The sequence below is a fragment of the Hyla sarda genome, chromosome 6, assembly GCF_029499605.1.
Source record: "Hyla sarda isolate aHylSar1 chromosome 6, aHylSar1.hap1, whole genome shotgun sequence".
Lineage (NCBI taxonomy): Eukaryota > Metazoa > Chordata > Amphibia > Anura > Hylidae > Hyla > Hyla sarda.
In genome coordinates this window covers 221863788-221885591 of record NC_079194.1, presented here as the reverse complement: position 1 = coordinate 221885591, position 21804 = coordinate 221863788, and the positions used below count along the sequence as shown (strand labels likewise).

General features: G+C 42.8%; 1 protein-coding gene across 2 annotated transcripts in view; it reads left to right on the top strand.

The window, feature by feature from the left end:
* The window catches only part of SYT9 (synaptotagmin 9), a 289127-nt gene extending 275022 nt beyond the window's left edge, over positions 1 to 14105 (top strand). Inside the window, exon 7 of one of the 2 annotated variants that reach the window (XR_008845234.1) lies at positions 11721 to 11744. Coding sequence is in view for 1 of the 2 variants with exons in the window: in XM_056526597.1 (XP_056382572.1) it covers positions 11721 to 11789 (69 nt within the window). In the remaining variant the exon portion in view is untranslated. Of the gene's footprint in view, positions 1 to 11720 lie in introns of both variants that reach the window. The other variant, XM_056526597.1, reaches the window with a different exon arrangement.
* Positions 14106 to 21804: the final 7699 nt, after the last annotated feature.

The window sequence follows — 21804 nt, the reverse complement described above, 5'->3', positions numbered from 1 at the left end:
GTCATGCAGATAGGAGATATGTTATTTTACCCCACTTTCATCTAGAGCAGTACTTCAATTCTTCTAATTGCCCCATAAGTTTAACAGCAATAAACCAATGCACTGTAATTTATGTAGCAACCAGCCAAAATATTGAGTGCAGCTCTGAATGTAAATACATTAGGATCTAACAACTTTCCAACATGTTAGGCAACACTGTATATATATTATAATAACTTACACCTGTTCCTGTTCTCAGTTGGTTTACTCTTTCATTCTCAGGTGCGCATACATTTTACCGAAAAGGCATGACAAGAGTGATCTGAGTCTTCAGTCTTCAGGAGACAGACAGAAGCACTTTTGAGTCCCATAAAATAGTGGTAGATGCTTAAAATTGGACTAATGGACTATTTATTGTCCATTAAACCCCATTAACCCTGCACAAATACACTGCGATATACATCGGCATACCTTTCCACGATTGTTATCATATGAGCATAGCATGAAGGCAGTGCTAACTACATACTGTATATGAGTTACTAGGAATGTGAATGAAGGAATAATAGTATTTTATTCTATAGTGTTATACTGAACTTTCACATTCTCGAAAAATATCTGAACTAACTTAAGAGAGGGAATGTGTACAAGGAATAAATGTTAGGAACTGTGAAAAACTGAGTTTTACGTAAGGTACGGTATATGGAAACTTATGGCTCCAGCTGTATCTGTCTAATGGAATGAGGACATTGAGCAGCTCTTATTGTATTATATATACTTGCAAGCTGCAGAACCGAAAGATTAGAAGTTTAAGGGAAACCAATTGTAAAAGTAATACTGAGTTTAAAGGTGCACTAGATTTTACCATAGGACCCACAACTAAAGTGGCCACATTTCCAAATTCCATTCTATCTGTGGAGATCTTTTTGTTTTGTTTTTTTCTCCATCTATCCGTATATATCCAATGTTGCACCTGAAGCTGAGCATTCTCCTATTATTTCCACATGGATAAGCCCGGAGTGGTAGAATGTGAACCTTAAATTACTATACGCAGCCTGAAGCTGGTTTACAACAAAAAGTTCAGTGACCGGAGATGAGTTTCTAGAATCAGCTGAATGTATTGTATGGAAATATCTACTGTATTTGAAAAATAAATCTTGTCCTATGTCTCTGGAGACCTCAGAGCTGTTGTAGCATTGAGCGCAAGTGGAGGGTGACTGCAAACTGTCACAGCGTGTGGTAAATATTCCTTACAGCTTGTCATTCATGTTACAGCGACTAAACTCCGTAACCAGCAAACTCTGAAACCTATTCCAAACATGGGTTTAATAGGAAAATATATAAATTGGGAGAACCAGGTACAGAACCCCTCATTGAGAGGGGCATAACTATAGGGGGTGAAGAGGGTGCGGTTGCATCTGAGCCTTGGAGCCCGAGGGGGCCTAGAAAGTCTTTCCAAATGAGGAAACATTTGAGACCTTGAATCTTCAAGTAAGGCTGGGTTCACGTATTTTTGGTGTCCGGCAGTGTTTCCCTCCGTCGTGAAACTGATTCTAGAACTGATCTCATTTATTTGAATGAGACAGTTCACAATCATCCGGGTCTCAATTTGGACACTAGATGGTTGTACTTGTCGGACAGCACCAGATAGGTTGTTGCGTTCCCCTGTCCGGCATCCAGAAACAATGGATACCGGATGCTAAACAGCCGATGACAACTGATGCATGTTGTCATCAGTTGTGGCATCAGTTGCGTTGAGATTTAGGCTATACCGGACGTAGGTGAACCCAGCCTTACACCTCTGCTGGGGGATAATGCTCTTAGTCCATACCAAATAACATATATGACCTGTCTGATCAGAAACCCCTTTTTCACCGGACATATGTGAACCCAGCCTTACACCTCTGTTGGGGGACAACGCTCTTAGTCCATACCAAATAATATATATGACCTGTCTGATCAGAAACCCCTTTTTCATTGAGGGAATTGTCTAGGATTAGTAAAATAAGGTACATTCTATGTAAAAACAATGCCACAAGTGAAAGGGGTCGGGTCTCTGAAATTCCCAGAAATCTGAAAGCTGGAGTATTAAGGTATTAGGGCAAACATTCAATAAATAGCATGTTCTGCCGACACTAGGACCACTTAGAAATGCGACATCTCAATAGATGGCAGTGAATTTCCAAACGGGTTTCACCAAAAGAATTAACTTATGCACTCTTTCGGCAGAGGGCAGAATCAGAATTTCCGCAGTGAAAACATCTGCTACGGAAATTCGGTCGTGTGCACAATGCAGCAGAATATTAACCCCTTAAGGACTGAGGGTTTTTCCGTTTTTGCATTTTCGTTTTTTCCTCCTTGCCTTTAAAAAATCATAACTCTTTCAATTTTGCACCTAAAAATCCATATGATGGCTTATTTTTTGCACCACCAATTCTACTTTGTAATGACGTCAGTCATTTTGCCCAAAAATCTAAGGCGAAACGGAAAATAAATCATTGTAAAAATTGAAAAACAAACATTGTTTTGTAACTTTTGGGTGCTTCCGTTTCTACGTAGTACATTTTTCGGTAAAAATGACACCTTATCTTTATTCTGTAGGTCCATACAATTAAAATGATAAAATGATAAAATGATGCAGGAAAATTTATACGTTTAAAATTGTCATCTTCTGACCCCTATAACTTTTTTTATTTTTGCGCGTATGGGGTGGTATGAGCGCTCATTTTTTGCACCGTGATCTGAAGTTTTTAGCTGTACCATTTTTGCATTGATAGGACTTCATTTTTTCATGATATAAAAAGTGACCAAAAATGCACTATTTTGGACTTTGGATTTTTTTTGTGCGCACGCCATTGACCGGGGTTAAATAATCTTTATTCACTTTTTTTTCACTTTTTTTTGCAGTGTTATAGCTCCCATAGGGACCTATAACACTGCACACACTGATCTTTTACAGTGATCACTGGTTTCTCATAGGAAACCAGTGATCGATGATTCTGCCGCTTGACTGCTTATGCCTGGATCTCAGGCACTGAGCAGTCATTCGGCGATCGGACAGCGAGGAGGCAGGTAGGGATCCTCCTGCTGTCCTGTAAGCTGTTTGGGATGCCACGATTTTGCCACGGCTGTCCCGAACAGCCCACTGAGCTAACCGGCATACTTTCACTTTAGGCGCGGCGTTCAACTTTGAATGCCGCGTCTAAAGGGTTAATAGCGCGCGGCACCGTGTGGCCCCGGGTTATAGATCGGGAGCGGACACATGACGTTCCAGTACGTCATGTGTCCTTAACCCCTTAACGACGCAGGGCGTATCCCGCATCATATCGCGTCGGTCCCGGCGCTCATCAACGGCCGGGACCCGCGGCTAATACCATACATCGCCGATCGCGGCGATGTGCGGTATTAACCCTTTAGAAGCGGCGGTCAAAGCTGACCGCCGCTTCTAAAGTGAAAGTGAAAGTGACCCGGCTGCTCAGTCGGGCTGTTCGGGACCGCCGCGGTGAAATTGCGGCATCCCGAACAGCTTGCAGGACACCGGGAGGGCCCTTACCTGCCTCCTCGTTGTCCGATCGGTGAATGACTGCTCCGTGCCTGAGATCCAGGCAGGAGCAGTCAAGCGCCGATAACACTGATCACAGGCATGTTAATACACGCCTGTGATCTGTGTAAAAGATCAGTGCATGCAGTGTTATAGGTCCCTATGGGACCTATAACACTGCAAAAAAAAAGGGAAAAAAAAGTGTTAATAAAGGTCATTTAACCCCTTCCCTAATAAAAGTTTGATTCACCCCCCTTTTCCCATAAAAAAAATAAAACAGTGTAAAAAAAAAAAAAATAAACATATGTGGTATCGCCGCGTGCGTAAATGTCCGAACTATAAAAATATATCATTAATTAAACCGCACGGTCAATGGCGTACGCGCAAAAAATTCCAAAGTCAAAAAAAGCGCATTTTTGGTCACTTTTTATACCATTAAAAAATGAATAAAAAGTGATCAAAAAGTCCGATCAAAACAAAAATCATACCGATAAAAACTTCAGATCACGGCGCAAAAAATCAGTTCTCATACCACCCTGTACGTGGAAAAATAAAAAAAGTTATAGGGGTCAGAAGATGACATTTTTAAACGTATTAATTTTCCTGCATGTGGTTATGATTTTTTCCAGAAGTGCGACAAAATCAAACCTATATAAGTAGGGTATCATTTTAACCGTATGGACCTACAGAATAATGATAAGGTGTAATTTTTACTGAAAAATGTACTACGTAGAAACGGAAGCCCCCAAAATTTACAAAATTGCGTTTTTTCTTCGATTTTGTCGAAGAATGATTTTTTTCCCGTTTCGCCGTGCATTTTTGGGTAAAATTACTAATGTCACTGCAAAGTAGAATTGGCGACGCAAAAAATAAGCCATAATATGGATTTTTAGGTGGAAAATTGAAAGGGTTATGATTTTTAAAAGGTAAGGAGGAAAAAACGAAAGTGCAAAAACTGAAAAACCCTGAGTCCTTAAGGGGTTATGGGGTTAAGGTAAACGACGGGACTCTTCTGCAATGTTTAAAAGAATGTCATTGTTTGCTTACCTAGAACAGTGATCTCCTAACTGTAGACCTCCAGCTGTCGCAAAACTACAGCTCCCTCCATTCCCAGACAGCTGTTGGCTCCAAAGAAATGTATTTACAAATTGTGGGGGACATTTTCTCCTGTTACCACTTGTAAAAATGAAAAATTTGAGGTAACCCCAGCATTTTAGTGTCAAAAATCCAAATTTTCTTTTTCACATCCCACTTTAATGAACGTTTATCAAACACCTGTGGGGTGTTAAGGCTCACTGTACTGCTTGTTACGTTCCCTGAGGGGTGTAGTTTTTAAAATAGTATTCCATGTGAGTTTTTTTTTTTTTTTTTTTTCTCTTCTGGCACCATAGTGGCTTCCTAAATGCAACCTGCTCCCCCCCAAAAAAATCTGCAAAATTCTCTCTTGAAAAGCCAAATGTGACTCTTCTGAGCATTGTAGTGCGCCCGCAGAGCACATGACGTCCACATATGGGGTATTTCCATACTTAGAAGAAATGGGGTTACAAATTTTGGGGGGCAGTTTCTCCTATTACCTCTTGTAAAAATTTTAAATTTTGGGGGGAAAAATGCATTTTAGCGGAAAAGAAACCGAAACATTTTTATTTACACATCCGACTTTACCGAAAAGTCGTCAAACACCTGTGTGGTGTTAAGGCTCACTGGATCCCTTGTTATGTTCCTTGAGGCGTGTAGTTTCCAAAATAGTATGCCATGTGGTTTTTATTTTTGCTGTTCTGGCACCATAGGAGCTTCCTAAATGCGACATGCCCCCAAAAACCATTTCAGCAAAATTCACTCTTGAAAATTCCATTGTCTCTCCTTCCCTTCTGAGCCCTCTACTGCACCCACAGAGCACTTACCATCCACATATGAGGTATTTCCTTACTCGAGAGAAATTGGGTTACACATTTTGGGGGCTTTTTCCCCTTTTACCCCTTGTAAAAATAAAAAAACTGGGTCTACAGGAACATGCAAGTGTAAAAAATGAAGATTTTGAATTTTTTCCTTCACTTTGTTGCTATTCCTGTGAAACACCTAAAGGGTTAACAAACTTTCTGAATGTCATTTTGAATACTTTGAAGGGTTTAGTTTTTATAATGGGGTCATTTATGGTCATATATGTGTTTCTAATATGAAGGCCCCTCAAATCCACTTTAAAACTGAACTGGTCCCTGAAAAATTTTGTGAAAAATTAGAATATTGCTGCTGAAAATAGAGGACCTCTGATGTCTGCCAAAAGTAAAAACATGTCAACTTTATGATGCAAACATAAAGTAGATGTATTGTATATGTGAATCGATATAAAATGTATTTGAAATGCCCATAAAGTAGAATTTGTCACGAAAAAACATTCTCTGAATCAGAATGATTAGGAAAAGCATCCCAGAATTATTAATGCTTAAAGTTACAGTGGTCAGATGTGGAAAAAATGCTCTGGTCCTTAAGGTCATAATGGGCTGTGTCCTTAACCCCTTGGGGATGGAGCCCATTATGACCCTAAGGACGGGAGCATTTTTTGCAAATCTGACCACTGTCACTTTAAGCATTAATAACTCTGGGATGCTTTTACTTATAAATTTGATTCCGAGATTGTTTTTTCGTGACATATTCTACTTTATGTTAGTTGTAAATTTTCGGCGATACTTGCATCATTTCTTGGTGAAAAATTCAAAAATGTCATGAAAAATGTGAAAATTTTGCATTTTTCTAACTTTGAAGCTCTCTGCTTATAAGGAATATGGATATTCCAAATAAATTATATATTGATTCACATATACAATATGTCTACTTTATGTTTGCATCATAAAATTGATGAGTTTTTACTTTTGGAAAACATCAGAGGACTTCAAAGTTCAGCAACAATTTTCCAATTTTTCGCAAAATTTTCAAAATCGGAATTTTTCAGGGACCAGTTCAGGTTTGAAGTGGATTTGAAGGGTCTTCTGGTTAGAAATACCCCATAAATGACCCCATTATAAAAACTGCACCCCTCAAAGTATTCAAAATGATATTCAGTCAGTGTGTTAACCCTTTAGGTGTTTCACAGGAATAGCAGCAAAGTGAAGGAGAAATTTCAAAATCTTCATTCTTTTACACTCGCATGTTCTTGTAGACCCAGTTTTTGAATTTTTACAAAGGGTAAAAGGAAAAAGATCCTCTCAAAATTTGTAACCCAATTTCTCTCGAGTAAGAAAATACCTCCTATGTGTATGTCAAATGTTCGGCGGGTGCACTAGAGGGCTTAGAAGCGAAGGAGCAACAATGGGATTTAGGAGAGTGAGTTTTTCTGAAATGGTTTTTGGGGGGCATGTCCCATTTAGGAAGCCCCTATGGTGCCAGGACAGCAAACCCCCCCACATCGCACACTATTATGGAAACGACACCCCTCAAGGAACGTAACAAGGGGTGCAGTGAGCCTTAACACCCCTCAGGTGTTTGACAACTTTTTGTAAAGTCGGATGTGTAAATGAAAAAAAATATTTTTCCACTAAAATGCTGGTTTTTCCCCAAATTTTACTTTTTTACAAAGGGTAATAGGAGAAAATGCCCCCCAAAATTTGTAACCCCATTTCTTCTGAGTATGGAAATACCCCATGTTTTACGTCAAGTGTACTGCAAGCGAACTACAATGCTCAGAAGAGAAGGAGCGCCATTGAGCTTTTAGAGAGATAATTTGTTTGGAATGGAAGTCGGGGGCCATGTGCATTTACAAAGCCCCCCGTGGTGCCAGAACAGTGGACCCCCCACATGTAACCCCATTTTGGAAACTACACCCCTCACGGAATGTAATAAGGGGTACAGTGAGCATTTACACCCTACTGGCGTTTGACAGATCTTTGGAACAGTGGGCTGTGCAAACAAAAAAATAGCATTTTTCATTTTCACTGATCACTGTTCCAAAAATCTGTCAGACACTTGTGGGGCCGTAAATGCTCACTGTACCCCTTATTACATTACATGAGGGGTGTAGTTTCCAAAATGGGGTCAAATGTGGGTATTTATTTTTTGAGGTTTATGTCAGAACCGCTGTAAAATCAGCCACCCCTGTGCAAATCACCAATTTCGACCTCAAATGTACACTGTGCGCTCTCACTCCTGAGCCTTGTTGTGCGCCCGCAGAGCATTTTACGCCCATATATGGGGTATTTCTGTACTCAGGAGAAATTGCGTTACAAATTTTGGGGGTCTTTTTTTCCTTTTACCTCTTGTGAAAATAAAAAGTAAAGGGCAACACCAGCATGTTAGTGTAAAAAAATTTTTTTTACACTAACAGGCTGGTGTAGACCCCAACTTTTCCTTTTCATAAGGGGTAAAAGGAGAACAAGCCCCCCAAAATTTGTAGTGCAATTTCTCCCGAGTACGGAAATACCCCATATGTGGCCCTAAACTGTTTCCTTGAAATACGACAGGGCTCCAAAGTGAGAGAGCACCATGTGCATTTGAGGACTAAATTAGGGATTGCATAGGGGTGGACATAGGGGTATTCTACGCCAGTGATTCCCAAACAGGGTGCCTCCAGCTGTTGCTAAACTCCCAGCATGCCTGGACAGTCAGTGGCTGTCCGGAAATGCTGTGAGTTGTTGTTTTGCAACAGCTGGAGGCTCCGTTTTGGAAACACTGCCGTACAATACAGTGTAAGGGGGTGTGTAAGGGGGTGTTTATGTAGTGTTTTACTCTTTATTAGGTGTTAGTGCAGTGTAGTGTTTTTAGGGTACATTCGCACTGGCGGGTTACGGTGAGGGTCCCGCTAGGAGTTTGAGCTGTGGCGAAAATTTGCCGCAGCTCATACTTGAAGCAGGAAACTTGCTGTAAACCCGCCCATGGGGGGGGGGCTCCAGCTGTTTCAAAACTACAACTCCCAGCATGCACGGTCTGTCAGTACATGCTGGGAGTTGTAGTTTTGCAACAGCTGGAGGCACACTGGTTGGAAAATACTGAGTTAGGTTCTGTTACCTAACTCAGTATTTTCCAACCAGTGTGCCTCCAGCTGTTGCAAAACTACAATTCCCAGCATGACTGATCACAGAAGGGCATGCTGGGAGATGTAGTTATGCAACAGCTAGAGGTACGCAACTACAACTCCCAGCATGCCGAGACAGCTGTTTTCTGTGTGGGCATGCTGGAATTTGTAGTTTTGCAACATCTGGAGTGCTACAATTTAGAGACCACTGAACAGTGATCTCCAAACTGTGGACCTCCAGATGTTGCAAAACTACAACTCCCAGCATGCACAGACAGCAAACAATTGTGTGGGCATGCTAGGAGTTGTAGTTTTGCAAGATCTAGAGGGCAGTATAGAGATCACTGTGCAGTGGTCTCTAAACTGCAGACCTCCAGCTGTTGCAAAACTACAAATTCCAGCATGCCCACACAGCAAACAGCTGTCTTGGCATGCTGGGAGTTGTAGTTTTGCAACATCTGGAGGGCTACAGTCTAGAGACCACTATAGTGGTCTCAGACTGTAGTCCTCTAGATGTTGCTATGCAACTACTCACCGGCTTCCGTCGCATCCGGGAGCCGTCCTCTTCTGCCGCACGCCGCCGCAGATCTCCGTCGCCGCCCGCTGATCCCCGTCGCTCCGCAGCCTCCGGAGGGGTAAGTGGACGTCGGCGCCCGGTCCTCTTTCCCCGTTCTGCCCCGCCTATTGTGGAAGGGCAGGACGGGGAAAACGAAAGTAAACCCCTCCGCCCCTGATCTGCTATTGGTGGTCGCGTCTAGACCACCAATAGCAGAGATAGGAGGGGTGGCAACCCTGCCACCTCACTCCTATCGCTTTAGGGGGATCGTGGGTGTCTTAGACACCCGCGATCCCCCTTCTATTCCGGGTCACACTTGTGCATTTTGCAAGTGTGAATTCACTTGCGATTTGCGCCGATCGCCGACATGGGGGGGGTCTAATGACCCCCCTGGGCATTTGCACGGGGTGCCTGCTGATAGATATCAGCAGTCACCCCGGCCCGGTCCCTGCCCGGTGCGCGGCGGGGACCGAAATTCCCACGGGCGTATGGATACGCCCTTCGTCCTTAAGTACCAGGACGAAAGGGGGTATGCATACGCCCTTCGTCCCCAACAGGTTAAGCGATTAAAGGAGAAATATGGAAAAAAATGTGTTGCAGGATAGGGGATAAGTTTTAGATCGAGAGGGGTCCAACTGCTGGGGCCCCCTGCGATCTTCTATATGGAGCCCCGACTCTCCTCCACAGCTGCTTGTCATGACCCCCGCCTGTAGCAGGGGCTGTCACGGTCCTTCCATATTGCTCTATGGGAGAGCAGAAGATAGCCAAACGGCTCCCCCTTATAGCTATATGGGGGGGACTTAGCGGCCCCCGCTTCGGGCAGGGATTGTGACGCACCGCTGTGGTGGAGAACCAGGGCTCCATACAGGAGATCACAAGGGGCCCCAGCAGTTGGACCCCTCAAGATCTAAAACTTATCCCCTATCCTGCAGATAGGCATAAGTTTTTTCCCAGGATACCTCTTCTTTAAGCAGGAAAAAAACTACTTCAAGACTTTGATATTACAGAAGAGGCAGGGTAAAGTTAAAACAAAGTGAGATTTATAACTAATTTTTTACTCGTCAGTGGACTATTTTGCATGTTTTTTGTTTGAGCAATGTTAGTTCTGCAGGATGGGGGGGTCGGGGTTTTCCTTTTGTAGGCCACTTTACATGTACCGTGCTATCAATTTGTTAATTTTTTTTCAAAATATGCAAAATCACAACACATGGGTAAAAAAAAAACGTTGAACATAGACCACCCTCTAGAAGCCCACTTTACAACATGAGAAATAGTGTTTCGAAATCATTTTGTTAGTTTTTGGGGACATGCCCATTATTCCTTGTACACCGTGAGACAATATGATAAATGATGTGAATGTTTGCCAAAAAACCTCGCAAAAAATGTGACATGAAAAAATGACATACAAAACAACTCAAACTCTCTCTCCCTGATAGATTCTAAAAAATTGGGTAACGCTCTAGCAGCTAGTGCCTACACAGTCAACACACCACCTAAAGTTGGCTGGAGTTGTCTACTTCTTAAAAGCTTTTCATGCATACTGAATCCCAAACGTGATGCCCAAATAAGAATCAGTTCTCCCTGTTTTCCCTTTATTTCCAGATAAGTAGCTCTGATAACCGTCAGGAGAGGGGTCAAACACTGAACCACCGGATCTTCGTTGTAGAGCCCATAGCATAGCTCTGTAGGCCACGGCCACTGCTGTCTGTATGCTGTATGTTCAGAGGCCTGATAATATGCAGTCGTGTACAGATAACAGGTTTTCTCCCAGATTTAATTTATATCATAACCTTCAAAATCTGACAGATGTAAAGGAGCTAAATTAAATTAGGTTCTGATCTCCGGTTGATGCAGGGCATAGACTGACCATCCACTATACTGGCTCATCATCTGTACAATAAAACAAATGTCTTCAGAAAATGCAAGCAGTCCAAGGTAAATAGCAAGCTCAATCCATTGTCCCCGGCATCCTTGTGAGTGATTATGCCTCTACAATATAATCATATTGACAGCTGCTTTACCATCTTGGGAAAAGAAATGGCCTTTATTGGCCGGAGTGACAGGCTTCATAAATGCAATTTTGTAGAATACAGATTCTATGATGAATTTAACTGGGTAAAATGTGAACCATGGCTATTTTAATAAAGGTCATGGTTCCATTAGATTAGTAGAATGCCTAAGATGAAAGGATGTGAGGCACGTTCCTAAATGTCGCCTGGAAATGACCATCTACAGGTCCTGTCAACCTCAAGATGACATCATTAACTAGCTGCATTATATGTCTGAAGGGAATCCATGTTCTGAATTGGTTTCTTCCATACAAGGAAATATACCATAGCGCTAGACCATTTGGAAACTCTTTGGAGGCTCCTGAATAGATGTTGACGCCCATTTCAAGTTATTCTCATCTCCATTTTAATGGGTGGTGAAAACCTGTGCAGGGATGCAGCCTCCATAGGCGCCATAATGGTAGCAAACAAAGTGGCATATGTACTCAAGTTGAGAAAAATTGATGGGGGGGCACCAGGATCAGCAGAGGAGCAGGTTAATCCCCCCGTGGACCCCTGAGCTAGAAATGTCATTCTTGTCCTCATTAAAGTAAAAGAAAAAAACAATATTAATCTGTATTTTTTCATCCCCCCTAGTGGTCTGCTCAAAACGCAGCAACTGGCAATGGATCATGCAATTCTCTGAAGGGTCCACCATCTCCGTGAACACAGTGAAGGTCAAGCTTGTAATATGGTATATTAAGGAACGCTGGCTTCACGCACTACTGCGTCCTTTCAAGTCAGAAGAAAGAGTATGGACACTAGAAGATTTAATAGGGGACATATATGACATCTGGTGCCAGGATGAAGTTGCTGTAACCCATGGCAACCGTGTAGATCATAGCAGTCAGTTGTAGAAACATATAACAGAGCCATGATTTTTGCATCTTTTCTGGGGCGCAGGTTTTCATAAATGTTCCTGAGTGTGCGTTACTTGTTCTTTTGTTCATTTCATTCCTACCCATCTTTTCCTTTCCACTTAATGATGACGTCACTAGATTTGGAATGTTTTTTCAATGGCATGCTGCTTAGTTCCACTTACATAACCTGCTCACATCATATCATTCTATGGCCCGTGTTGGTTTTCTATTAACATTGGTTCATCCACAGCTAACATTATTCTTTCCAGTCTCTTAATTCAATATGTTCTCTTCAGTATTATCATTGTTTTCATAATAGTAAAATTCGGCGTCCCCCTTGACTGATGTTTTTGAGGTTATGTACGAATAGGGATGTGGACATGCACAGTGTAGTAGGAACCATCAAAGAGAATTTACACCCAATTTTTTTTCTTATAGATATATGAACATTTATTCAATCATTGGTTGGCAGAAACCACTTTCAGTTGGGTTTATTGTGAATAACAATGACTCACGCTTGACTTCAGCATTATTGTGTAATGAAGAAGGCTTCAGGTGACATGGAAAGTTGTTTTCCCACCACTTTTTTCTTTTAGGAAATATTAAGGTCATGTACAGTCATGGCTGTAAATGTTGGCACCCCTGAAATGTTTTAAGAAAATGAAGTATTTCTCACAGAAAAGGATTGCAGTAACATATGTTTTGCTATACACATGTTTATTCCTTTTGTGTGTATTGGAACTAAACCAAAAAAGGGAGGGAAAAAAAAGCAAATTGGACATAATGTCACACCAAACTCCAAAAATGGGCTGGACAAAATTATTGGCACCCTTTCAAAATTGTGGAAAAATATGATTGTTTCAAGCATGTGATGCTCCTTTAAACTCACCTGGGGCAAGTAACAAGGTGTGGGCAATATAAAAATCACACCTGAAAGCAGATAAAAAGGAGAGAAGTTCACTTACTCTTTACATTGTGTGTCTGTGTGTGCCACACTAAGCATGGATAAGAGAAAGAGGAGAAGAGAACTGACTGAGGACTTGAGAACCAAAATTGTTGAAAAATATCATTAATATCAAGGTTACAAGTCCATTTCCAGAGATCTAGATTTGCCTTTGTCCACAATGCGCAACATTATCAAGAAGTTTGCAACCCATGGCACTGTAGCTAATCTCCCTGGGCGTGGACTGAAGAGAAAAATTAATGAAAAGTGTCAAAGCAGGATAGTCCGGATGGTGCATAAGCAGCCCCAAACAAGTTCCAAAGATATTCAAGCTGTCCTGCAGGCTCAGGGAGCATCAGTGTCAGCGCAAACTATCTGTCAACATTTAAATGAAAAAATGAAATGAAACGCTATGGCAGGAGACCCAGGAGGACCCCACTGCTGACACAGAGAGATAAAAAAACAAGACTACATTTTGCCAAAATGAACTTGAGTAAGCCAAAATCCTTCTGGGAAAACGTCTTGTGGACAGATGAGACCAAGATAGAGCATTTTGGTAAAGCACATCATTCTACTGTTTACTGAAAACAGAACACAGTACCTACAGTGAAATATGGTGGAGATTCAATGATGTTTTGGTTTTTTTTTTGCAGTCTCTGGCACTGGGTGCCTTGAATCTGTGCAAGGCATCATGAAATATGAGGATTACTAACGGATTTTGGGTTGCACTGTACAGCGCAGTGCCAGAAAGCTGGGTTTGTTTCCAAGATCTTGGGTCTTCCAGCAGGACAATGACCCCAAACATACAGCAAAAAGCACCCAGAAATGGATGGCAAGAAAGCGCTGGAGAGTTCTGAAGTGGCAGCAATGAGTCCAGATCTAAATCCCATTGAACAACTGTGAAGAGATCTTAAAATTGCTGTTGGGAGAAGGCGCCCTTCCAATAAGAGAGACCTGGAGCATTTTCCAAAGGAAGAGTGGTCCAACATTCCGGCTGAGAGGTGTAAGAAGCTTATTGATGTTTATAGGAAGTGAATGATTTCAGTTATTTTTTCCAAAGGGTATGCAACCAAATATTAAGTTAAGAGTTCCAATGATTTTGTCCAGCCCATTTTTGGAGTTTGGTGTAACATTATGTCCAATTTGATTTTTTTCTCCCTTTTTTGGTTTAGTTCCAATACACACAAAGGGAATAAACGTGTGTATAGCAAAACATGTGTTACTGCAATCCTTTTCTGTGGGAAATTATTTTCTTGAAAAATTTCAGAGGTGCCAACATTTACGGCAATGACTGTATGAGTTGTGTTAATACAACAATTGTATACTTCCCTGTGACTAAATGTCATACTGGGGCCTCCACCTCTCTCTATGTATATATACCCCTTCCTTGAACTTTGGGACATATCAGAAGTGTATGCCGAATAAAAGATTTTGTCACCCATGACAACAGCGTACAGCGCTGGAGGCTCGTGAAGTCATGGCCAATTCCCCTCACTTCAAGTCTATGGGAGGGGGCGTGATGGCTGCCCCCTCCCATAGACTTGCATTGAGGGGACATGGCCATGAAATCACGAGCAGGGCATGACCGTGACATCACGGGCCTCCACCCTGAATTGCTAGTCATCTGGCAAGGAGTGAAGTCCCCAGCGGCAGGATCTGATATCTTATCCCCTATCCTTTGGATAGGGGATAAGATGTCTAGGGGCGGAGTGCCCCTTTAAAGGGGTCGTTCAGGTACAACATTTGCTGGGTGCTGCAAAATAAAGCATACTCACCTGCTCGTGTTCCCTGCCGCCATTGTGAAGGCTTACGGTCTCTCCTGCTCTTAACAGAGTGGCCATTTTCTGCAGGGTCGGCACATCATTGGAAGCAGAAAGAAGCAGAGAGCCCTGGGGAATGGAAATTGTCAGAACAGCAGCAGATTATCGGGCAGGTGACAACCCCTTTATCAAATCAGACTCTTGTATTATTTTCTTACCTGGGCTGGGAAAGAACAGGCAGATTTTGATTGTTTGCCATGAGTACTAGTGTCCATATGATGTAGGGGCTCTACAGATCTGTTTGTAGATGCTCTTTAAAGCAAAAAGAGGGTGCACCCCACTGTGCAGGTCTGCTCCCTATTTATTCTTGGGACAGTCTCAAGAATCTCTCGCATTGAAAGCTTGTCCTGATATGCTGTGTTGTAAATGGTGCATGTTTCATCCTCATATGAGATATGAAAGAAAATATACTGTACCGTCAAAGATTTTCCTAAATTTTATATAAAGTGTAAATCTTCTAAACACAAGTTCTTTGTCTGGTGTGTTATTTATAGAGACCTTGTATGTACAAATAAAATTGTTCTTAATAAAAAAATATATATATATTGTACGCTACAGCTCGGAGTTGTTTTGTGAAACCGCCATAAGGACCAGGATAGTAAACCACTTCCTCCAAACTCAGAGGTGGCCTATATTATTCCTAATAATACAGTGCAAGGGGAGTAGTTCTGCCTTATGTCTTATACACACCCCAACTGCTGCAAAACTTGAGTAAAGAAAGTAGGGACATCATTTCAATTGATGCCAACATCTATTGATTGACAATTACATCTGGCCTGTGTATTATAGGATATGTGCAGAACCTCTACGAGAAGAGAAGGGGGACTACGTGTCAATCATCATGTGTAGCAGATGGAATGAAGAGTGCTGGGAAGATACTAAGAGGGGGCACATAATTATCACAGTCCGTTAACACTTCTGTATAATCAATGTGGTCTGCCATCAAAGGGGAGTATACACCACAGAAGCAGACCATGCAGCTGCTATGTTGGTCATATACCTTTGCTAATAGGTGGTAAGAACCTGTAAAGAAGTCTTCAATCTAGTATAAATATTTTTTATTGTGAGGTACATACATAAATAAGATTGCAGTTTTTGCAGTAAACATAAGTAATATGCATGTCTTCATCCATTTCAGAATACTTACCCTTGTTTATTACTTGTTTTTTTTTATCCTCGTTCCCTAAAACAGAAGTCTTCAATTTAGAAGAACAACAATTGGCCCAAAGTCATGAAAAGGGGGTGGGACAGGAAACAAAAACGGCACCATGTTCTAGGCAGTAAAAACCGACATAATGGGGTCTCTGTTCAATTGATTGGACAATGCTGTAGTACCTTGCACATTTCCACTTCTACAAATAGTATGGCAAGGACAATCAGAGGTAATCATTAAAGGGGTACTCCACGGCTCTGCGTTTGGAACAAACTGTTCCGAATGCTGGAGACGACGCCGGGAGCTTGTGTCGTCATAGCCCCACCCCATCGTGGCGTCTTGCCCCACCCCCTCAATGCAAGTCTATGGGAGTGGGCGTGACGACTGACACGCCCACTCCCATAGACTTGCATTGAGGGGGCAGGGCTATGACATCAGGAGCTCCCGGCTCCAGCGTTCGTAACAATTTGTTCCAAACGCTGAGCAGTGGAGTACTCCTTTAAAGGGCTGCAGTGCTTGTATCAGCACTTCAGCTGCTTCAATAGCAGGTGTGCCAGTAGTAAGACCCCAGCAATCCAATATTAATGGCCTGTTCTATGGAAAACTGTCCAAGATAATGATTAATACAGTATAATAAATGTCCTAAGATACTATGTATCCATGTGAGATATTGTATTCTACTCCATAGACTTCATTCACATTTGCGTACTTTATTTTTATTTGACGACATATTACCTTCTACATTACATGTTCATCGGCTTTCAAGTAAATTTTAATCTTCCCTTGATTTTTTTCCCCCCCAAAAAAACGTCAAATGTAATAGCTTCAAGAAAGATATCTTTGCTTTAACGTATTCAGACTGTGTCCTGACAAACATCCCAAAAATAGAATGTGAACATACATTCCACATTCTATCTATGTGTCAATTATCATGTGACACATTGCAACAACCGTGAAATAGTATCCGATGAGTGGAGAGTAGGGATAAGTATTCTGACAGCATGGAAACCTGTAAATGAATTGTATCCAGGGGCAGCGGCTCTTCATTATGTCATTCACATAATTACAGCTGAAGATCTTTCAGCCGCATTCATTGAAGACAACATTAATTGGAATCACATGCATGGGCTATACAGTGTCAGCATATTCTAATGCTACATTTAGGCCGGCATTTATCATTGTACACCTTTTTTTTTGTGCGCTGTAATGTGTAGAAGCACCAAATTTATTAAAAGAGCATTTGATAAATTTTGTGCAGGTCACATTTTCTAACATTTCTCTCTCCACATACACCAAAAAGCTAAGCTAAGCCTGGGCTGGTGTAGTTTTAGAGACTTTTCAGTGGCTTTGGGACTTTTTTGTGCCGTTTCACAAAAAGGCGCAGTTGATAAAACCCTTCCATATCATGTGTATTGCCAAAATCAGGGGATTGCAACTCAAAATCAGCAGAAATGTGTAAACCAAAAGGCGCAAAAAAAGCCGCAAATAAACCCGCCTTGCACCATTTTTGTGCCTTTTCTAGACACAAATAACTGTCTAAAGGCAATGATAAATGTCGGCCTAAATGCCTTGAAAGGAATCAGTTGAAAGAACAAATGATCTTCTAGTAGGACACCTATTAGGTAATAACAACAAGCAATTTAGTTTTCTAAAGAGCTTAACTAAAGTGCAAGTCTGAAGGCCAGAATGACATTTGTGCAATAGGCTAACTGGCACCCATGGCAGCTTCCCTCACTGCAATGATCCTTCTCTGAACACTGTTAAAAGGGTTCACTAGGCTTACTTCTAGAATGCTAGATATTTGCAGTATCTCACACGATGTAAGTGACTGCAGATTATGTATCAGCTTTTACCCAAACATTTGTTCCACATTGTGACTCTGGCTCCATATTACATTCCAGTACCAGACTGAATTTTCTATCACTTATAAACCCCTAATAATACTCCCTGAACAGAACATTAAAGGGGTTAGCCAGGATTTTTTTTTATATATATATCAACTGGCTCCAGAAAGTTAAACAGATTTGTAAATAACTTTTATTAAAAAATCGTAATCCTTTCAGTACTTATGAGCTGCTGAAGTTGAGTTGATCTTTTCTGTCTTAGTGCGCTCTGATGACACATGTCTCGGGAACCGCCCAGTTTAGAAGCAAATCCCCATAGCAAACCTCTTCTACTCTGTGCAGTTCCCGAGACAGGCAGAGATGTCAGCAGAGAGCACTGTTGCCAGACAGAAAACAACAACTCAACTTCAGCAGCTGGTATTTATTTAAAGGATTGAGATTTTTTAATAGAAGTAATTTAAAAATCTGTTTATCTTTCTGGAGCCGGTTGATATAAATGTTTTTTTTTCCTGGAATACCCCTTTAAATGTACTGCCTTTTATAGTTTAGCCCCCCTTTTTCAGCCTCCGAATGTATCCCTGGGTTTTCCCCTATCCACAGCATAAGAAATAACTAGCAGATTGGTAATCTTCAGAATCCCCATAAAGAATGAATAGAGAGGGGTGCTCTTCATTCATATTGGTGCAGAATTTTTCTCCGGTCTCAGGATTGTCAAGGGTCCCAACAGTCACATATCCACCAAACCACCAAGTATCCTCTATTCTGTGGATAGGGACCTTTCTGCAATGAAAAAAAAACCTTAGCAAACCTCTTCTACTCTGTGCAGTTCCCGAGACACGCAGAGATGTCAGCAGAGAGCGCTGTTGTCAGACAGAAAACAACAACTCAACTTCAGCAGCTGATAATTATTGAAAGGATTAAGATTTTTTAATAGAAGTAATTCCCAATTCTGTTTAACTTTCTGGAGCCAGTTGATATAAGAAAAAAAGTATTTCTCTGGAATACCCCTTTAAGTCCTGTAAGCAGGGCTCAAGTCCTGCAGGAACGTGTGGGAACTGAGTTCCTGCGCTTTTTCCACAGAAGGAACACCATTCCCATTAGCAGTACCAGCCCTTGAGTGGAAATCTTGGGTGAGTACCCACACTTTTTTTTTTACCAGGACTTGACCCCTGCCTGTAAGTTATGAGATGTGAGATTGAGATCTGGGGAATCTGGGGTCTTAGTCAACAAGTCAGCCTGACCTCTTTATTCTGTTCTTCGAACCATAATTTTTGCTGTGTGTCAAGGTGCATTATCCTGTTGAAAAGACCATTGCCTTTAGTGATCCTGCCGCCAAGAAGGGGTGGACTTGGTCTGTACAACCTTTAGGTAGGTATAACAACAGCATCCACATGAATGCCAGGACCCAAGATTTCCCAACAGAACATTGTCCAGACCATTGCACTGCCTCTGCTGGTCGCCTTCTCAGGGCACGCCTGTTGCCATCTCTTCCCCAGGTAAGTGACCCATATGCACCTGGTGGTTAATTTATCAGACCAAGCAGCCTCCTAATTTTGTTTTATGGTCCAGTTTAATTTGCTCCCATGTGTATCACTGAGCTTGCAGGAATGATGAGGAAGGAAAAAAAAACGGTTCTCAGGCACAAACCACCAAGGCAGAGTAGAGCAGTAGGTAATTTTAATGTTTTATTGAGCCAGTCATAACGCGTTTCGGGTGGAGGTGGCATCAGCATGAGGAGACCATACAGTGGCTAAATGACACAGCGTGGAGGTGTTGGCAGCATGATGAGACCATATAGTGGCTGAATGACACAGCCTGGAGCTGGCTGAAGCATGAGGAAACCATATAGTGTCTTGGAAAATTAAGAAATTGGTGATGGCTTTTCTCTGTTCGTACAGTCCGTCCAACATATGGAGGGTGGAATTCCAACGTGTGGCAATGTAACAAATCAGACTATGTTGGGGATAACGTTCTGACACTGCAGCTCAAGGAGGGTGAGCTTTGTGGTGTACAAGTGGCTGAAGTGCATTCCAATTGTGAGGATGTCTTGCAAATGGGGGTAACAGTTCAGGAACTGCTTCACAACCAGATTGAATATGTGTGCCATGCAGGGTGCATGGCTCAGCCTTCCCAGTCGCAACGCATGCAAGATGTTCTTCCCGCTGTTGTGGAGTAAGCCATGCTCCGATTTCTTTATGAATTACTTTTACCGGTTCCTCCCCTGTGTGACTCTTTTCGCCAAGGCAAACCATGTGAAGAACAGCATGACACCGCTGTGCCCTGCACACATGGTATGCTGAAGAGCCACTGAGACTTGTCTGGGCAGTGGAGGCTGAGGACATGAAAGAGGATGAGGAGGCAGAGTCGCACACTGTCACAGGACCAAATGCCTAAGAGCATGGTGGAGGAAGCGGCGTGACCTGTCCAAGTTGGTGTTGTGGCTGTGCAGGAACCACATTCACCCAGTGGGCCGTAAAGGACATGTATTGTCCCTGACCGTAGTTTCAGCACCACACGTTGGCGCTACCGTGCACTTTGTACACACCAACAGGCTCAAGGACTGGCCCACCTTCTCTTCCACAAAATTGTGCAGGGCTGGTACTGCCTTCCTTGCAAAGAAATGATGGCTTGGCACTCTCCACCTCGATTCAGCACAAGCCATCAGTTCTCTGAAAGGTGCAGAGTCCACCACTTGAAAAGGGAGGGACTGAAACTCCAGCAACTTGGGCGCATACTGTTGTCCCTTTGACATGGCTTTGCCGATGGATTGTTGGCGAAATAGCTGACTAAAAGTCAGAGGAGCAGGAGCATCTGGAGCGACAGAAGGAGGGAATGACACACAGCTCGCTTCGGCTGAGGTGGTGGAGCCTTGGCTGGCTGAAAGAGGGTGCGGCGTGCCACTGGGGGATGCAGCAGGCTGGGCCACTACATCAGAGCCACGGTTCTCTCAGGCCACTTTATGGTGGCGAAGCATATGTTGCTGCTGTGCCGTGGTGCCAACATTGGGACCCTGGCCACGCTTCACCTTCTGCCGACATATCTTGCATGTGGCTATGTGAACCTCCTCCGGATGCTTGATGAAAAACTGCCACACCGCTGAGTAACTGATTTTCCCACAAACTGTCTGCACTAATTGACTGCTACTGCCGCCGTCTCAGGAACCCCTGTTCCACTACGTTCCGGGAAGATAGGCTGCCACAAAGCAGGTGGTCTCCCCTGGGCACGTTTATCTCCAGAATTTCCACTTCTGCCACCATACTGACTGCCAACCATGCTACCACCTTGCTGGCTCAGCTGCTGCCTCTCAGGCAACCTGCAACTCTCTTCTCCTCCTGATGATGATGATGAAGCCCCTTCTGCACCCGACTCCCAATTGCGATCAGCTTCATAATCATCATCATCATCATCATCAAGTGTTTGCACGTCACTGATGTCCTCCTCAGGTTCCTCAAGAGTGTGTGCTTCAGGACCCTGGTAACACCGCCTCCCATGTCACTCTCCTCATCACTACTTGCCCGCCTAGCGAAGGAAGCGGCGGATGCCTCCTCCACTTGTGGCTGGTAATTAGCTGCTGACTGTCCTCTGTTAGATCGTCCTCGGTGAATAGTGGAGCTGAACCCATAGCATAAGATACTTCTGTAGGGGAGGGAACAGCATGGGACAGAGGCAATGAGAGGACAGGGCCATGCCAACTGAGGGTTGTGTCGGAGGAACCCACCGACGGCTGACTGGGGGTATCAGATATCACTTGTGATGAAGTGGATGACCATGTTAACCAATCGATGACAGCAGATGGGTTGCTCGTCGAGACATGACCGCTAGCTGATACTGGAAGCTCAGGCCTCTCGCTGCGACTCCTGCTGCCACTCGCCCCTAGTCTGCTGCGATCTCTGCCTGATGAATTTAGGTCTCTACCACTCCTCTGTGCATGTCCTGGCAACTCTCTGTGTGACATACTTAGTGTATATGAGGTGAGTACAATACGCTTCACTACGCTTAAAACAGTATTTGTCTAGAACAGCAGCAGGTGTGTACTTTTGCCTGGACTTACACAGTATCTA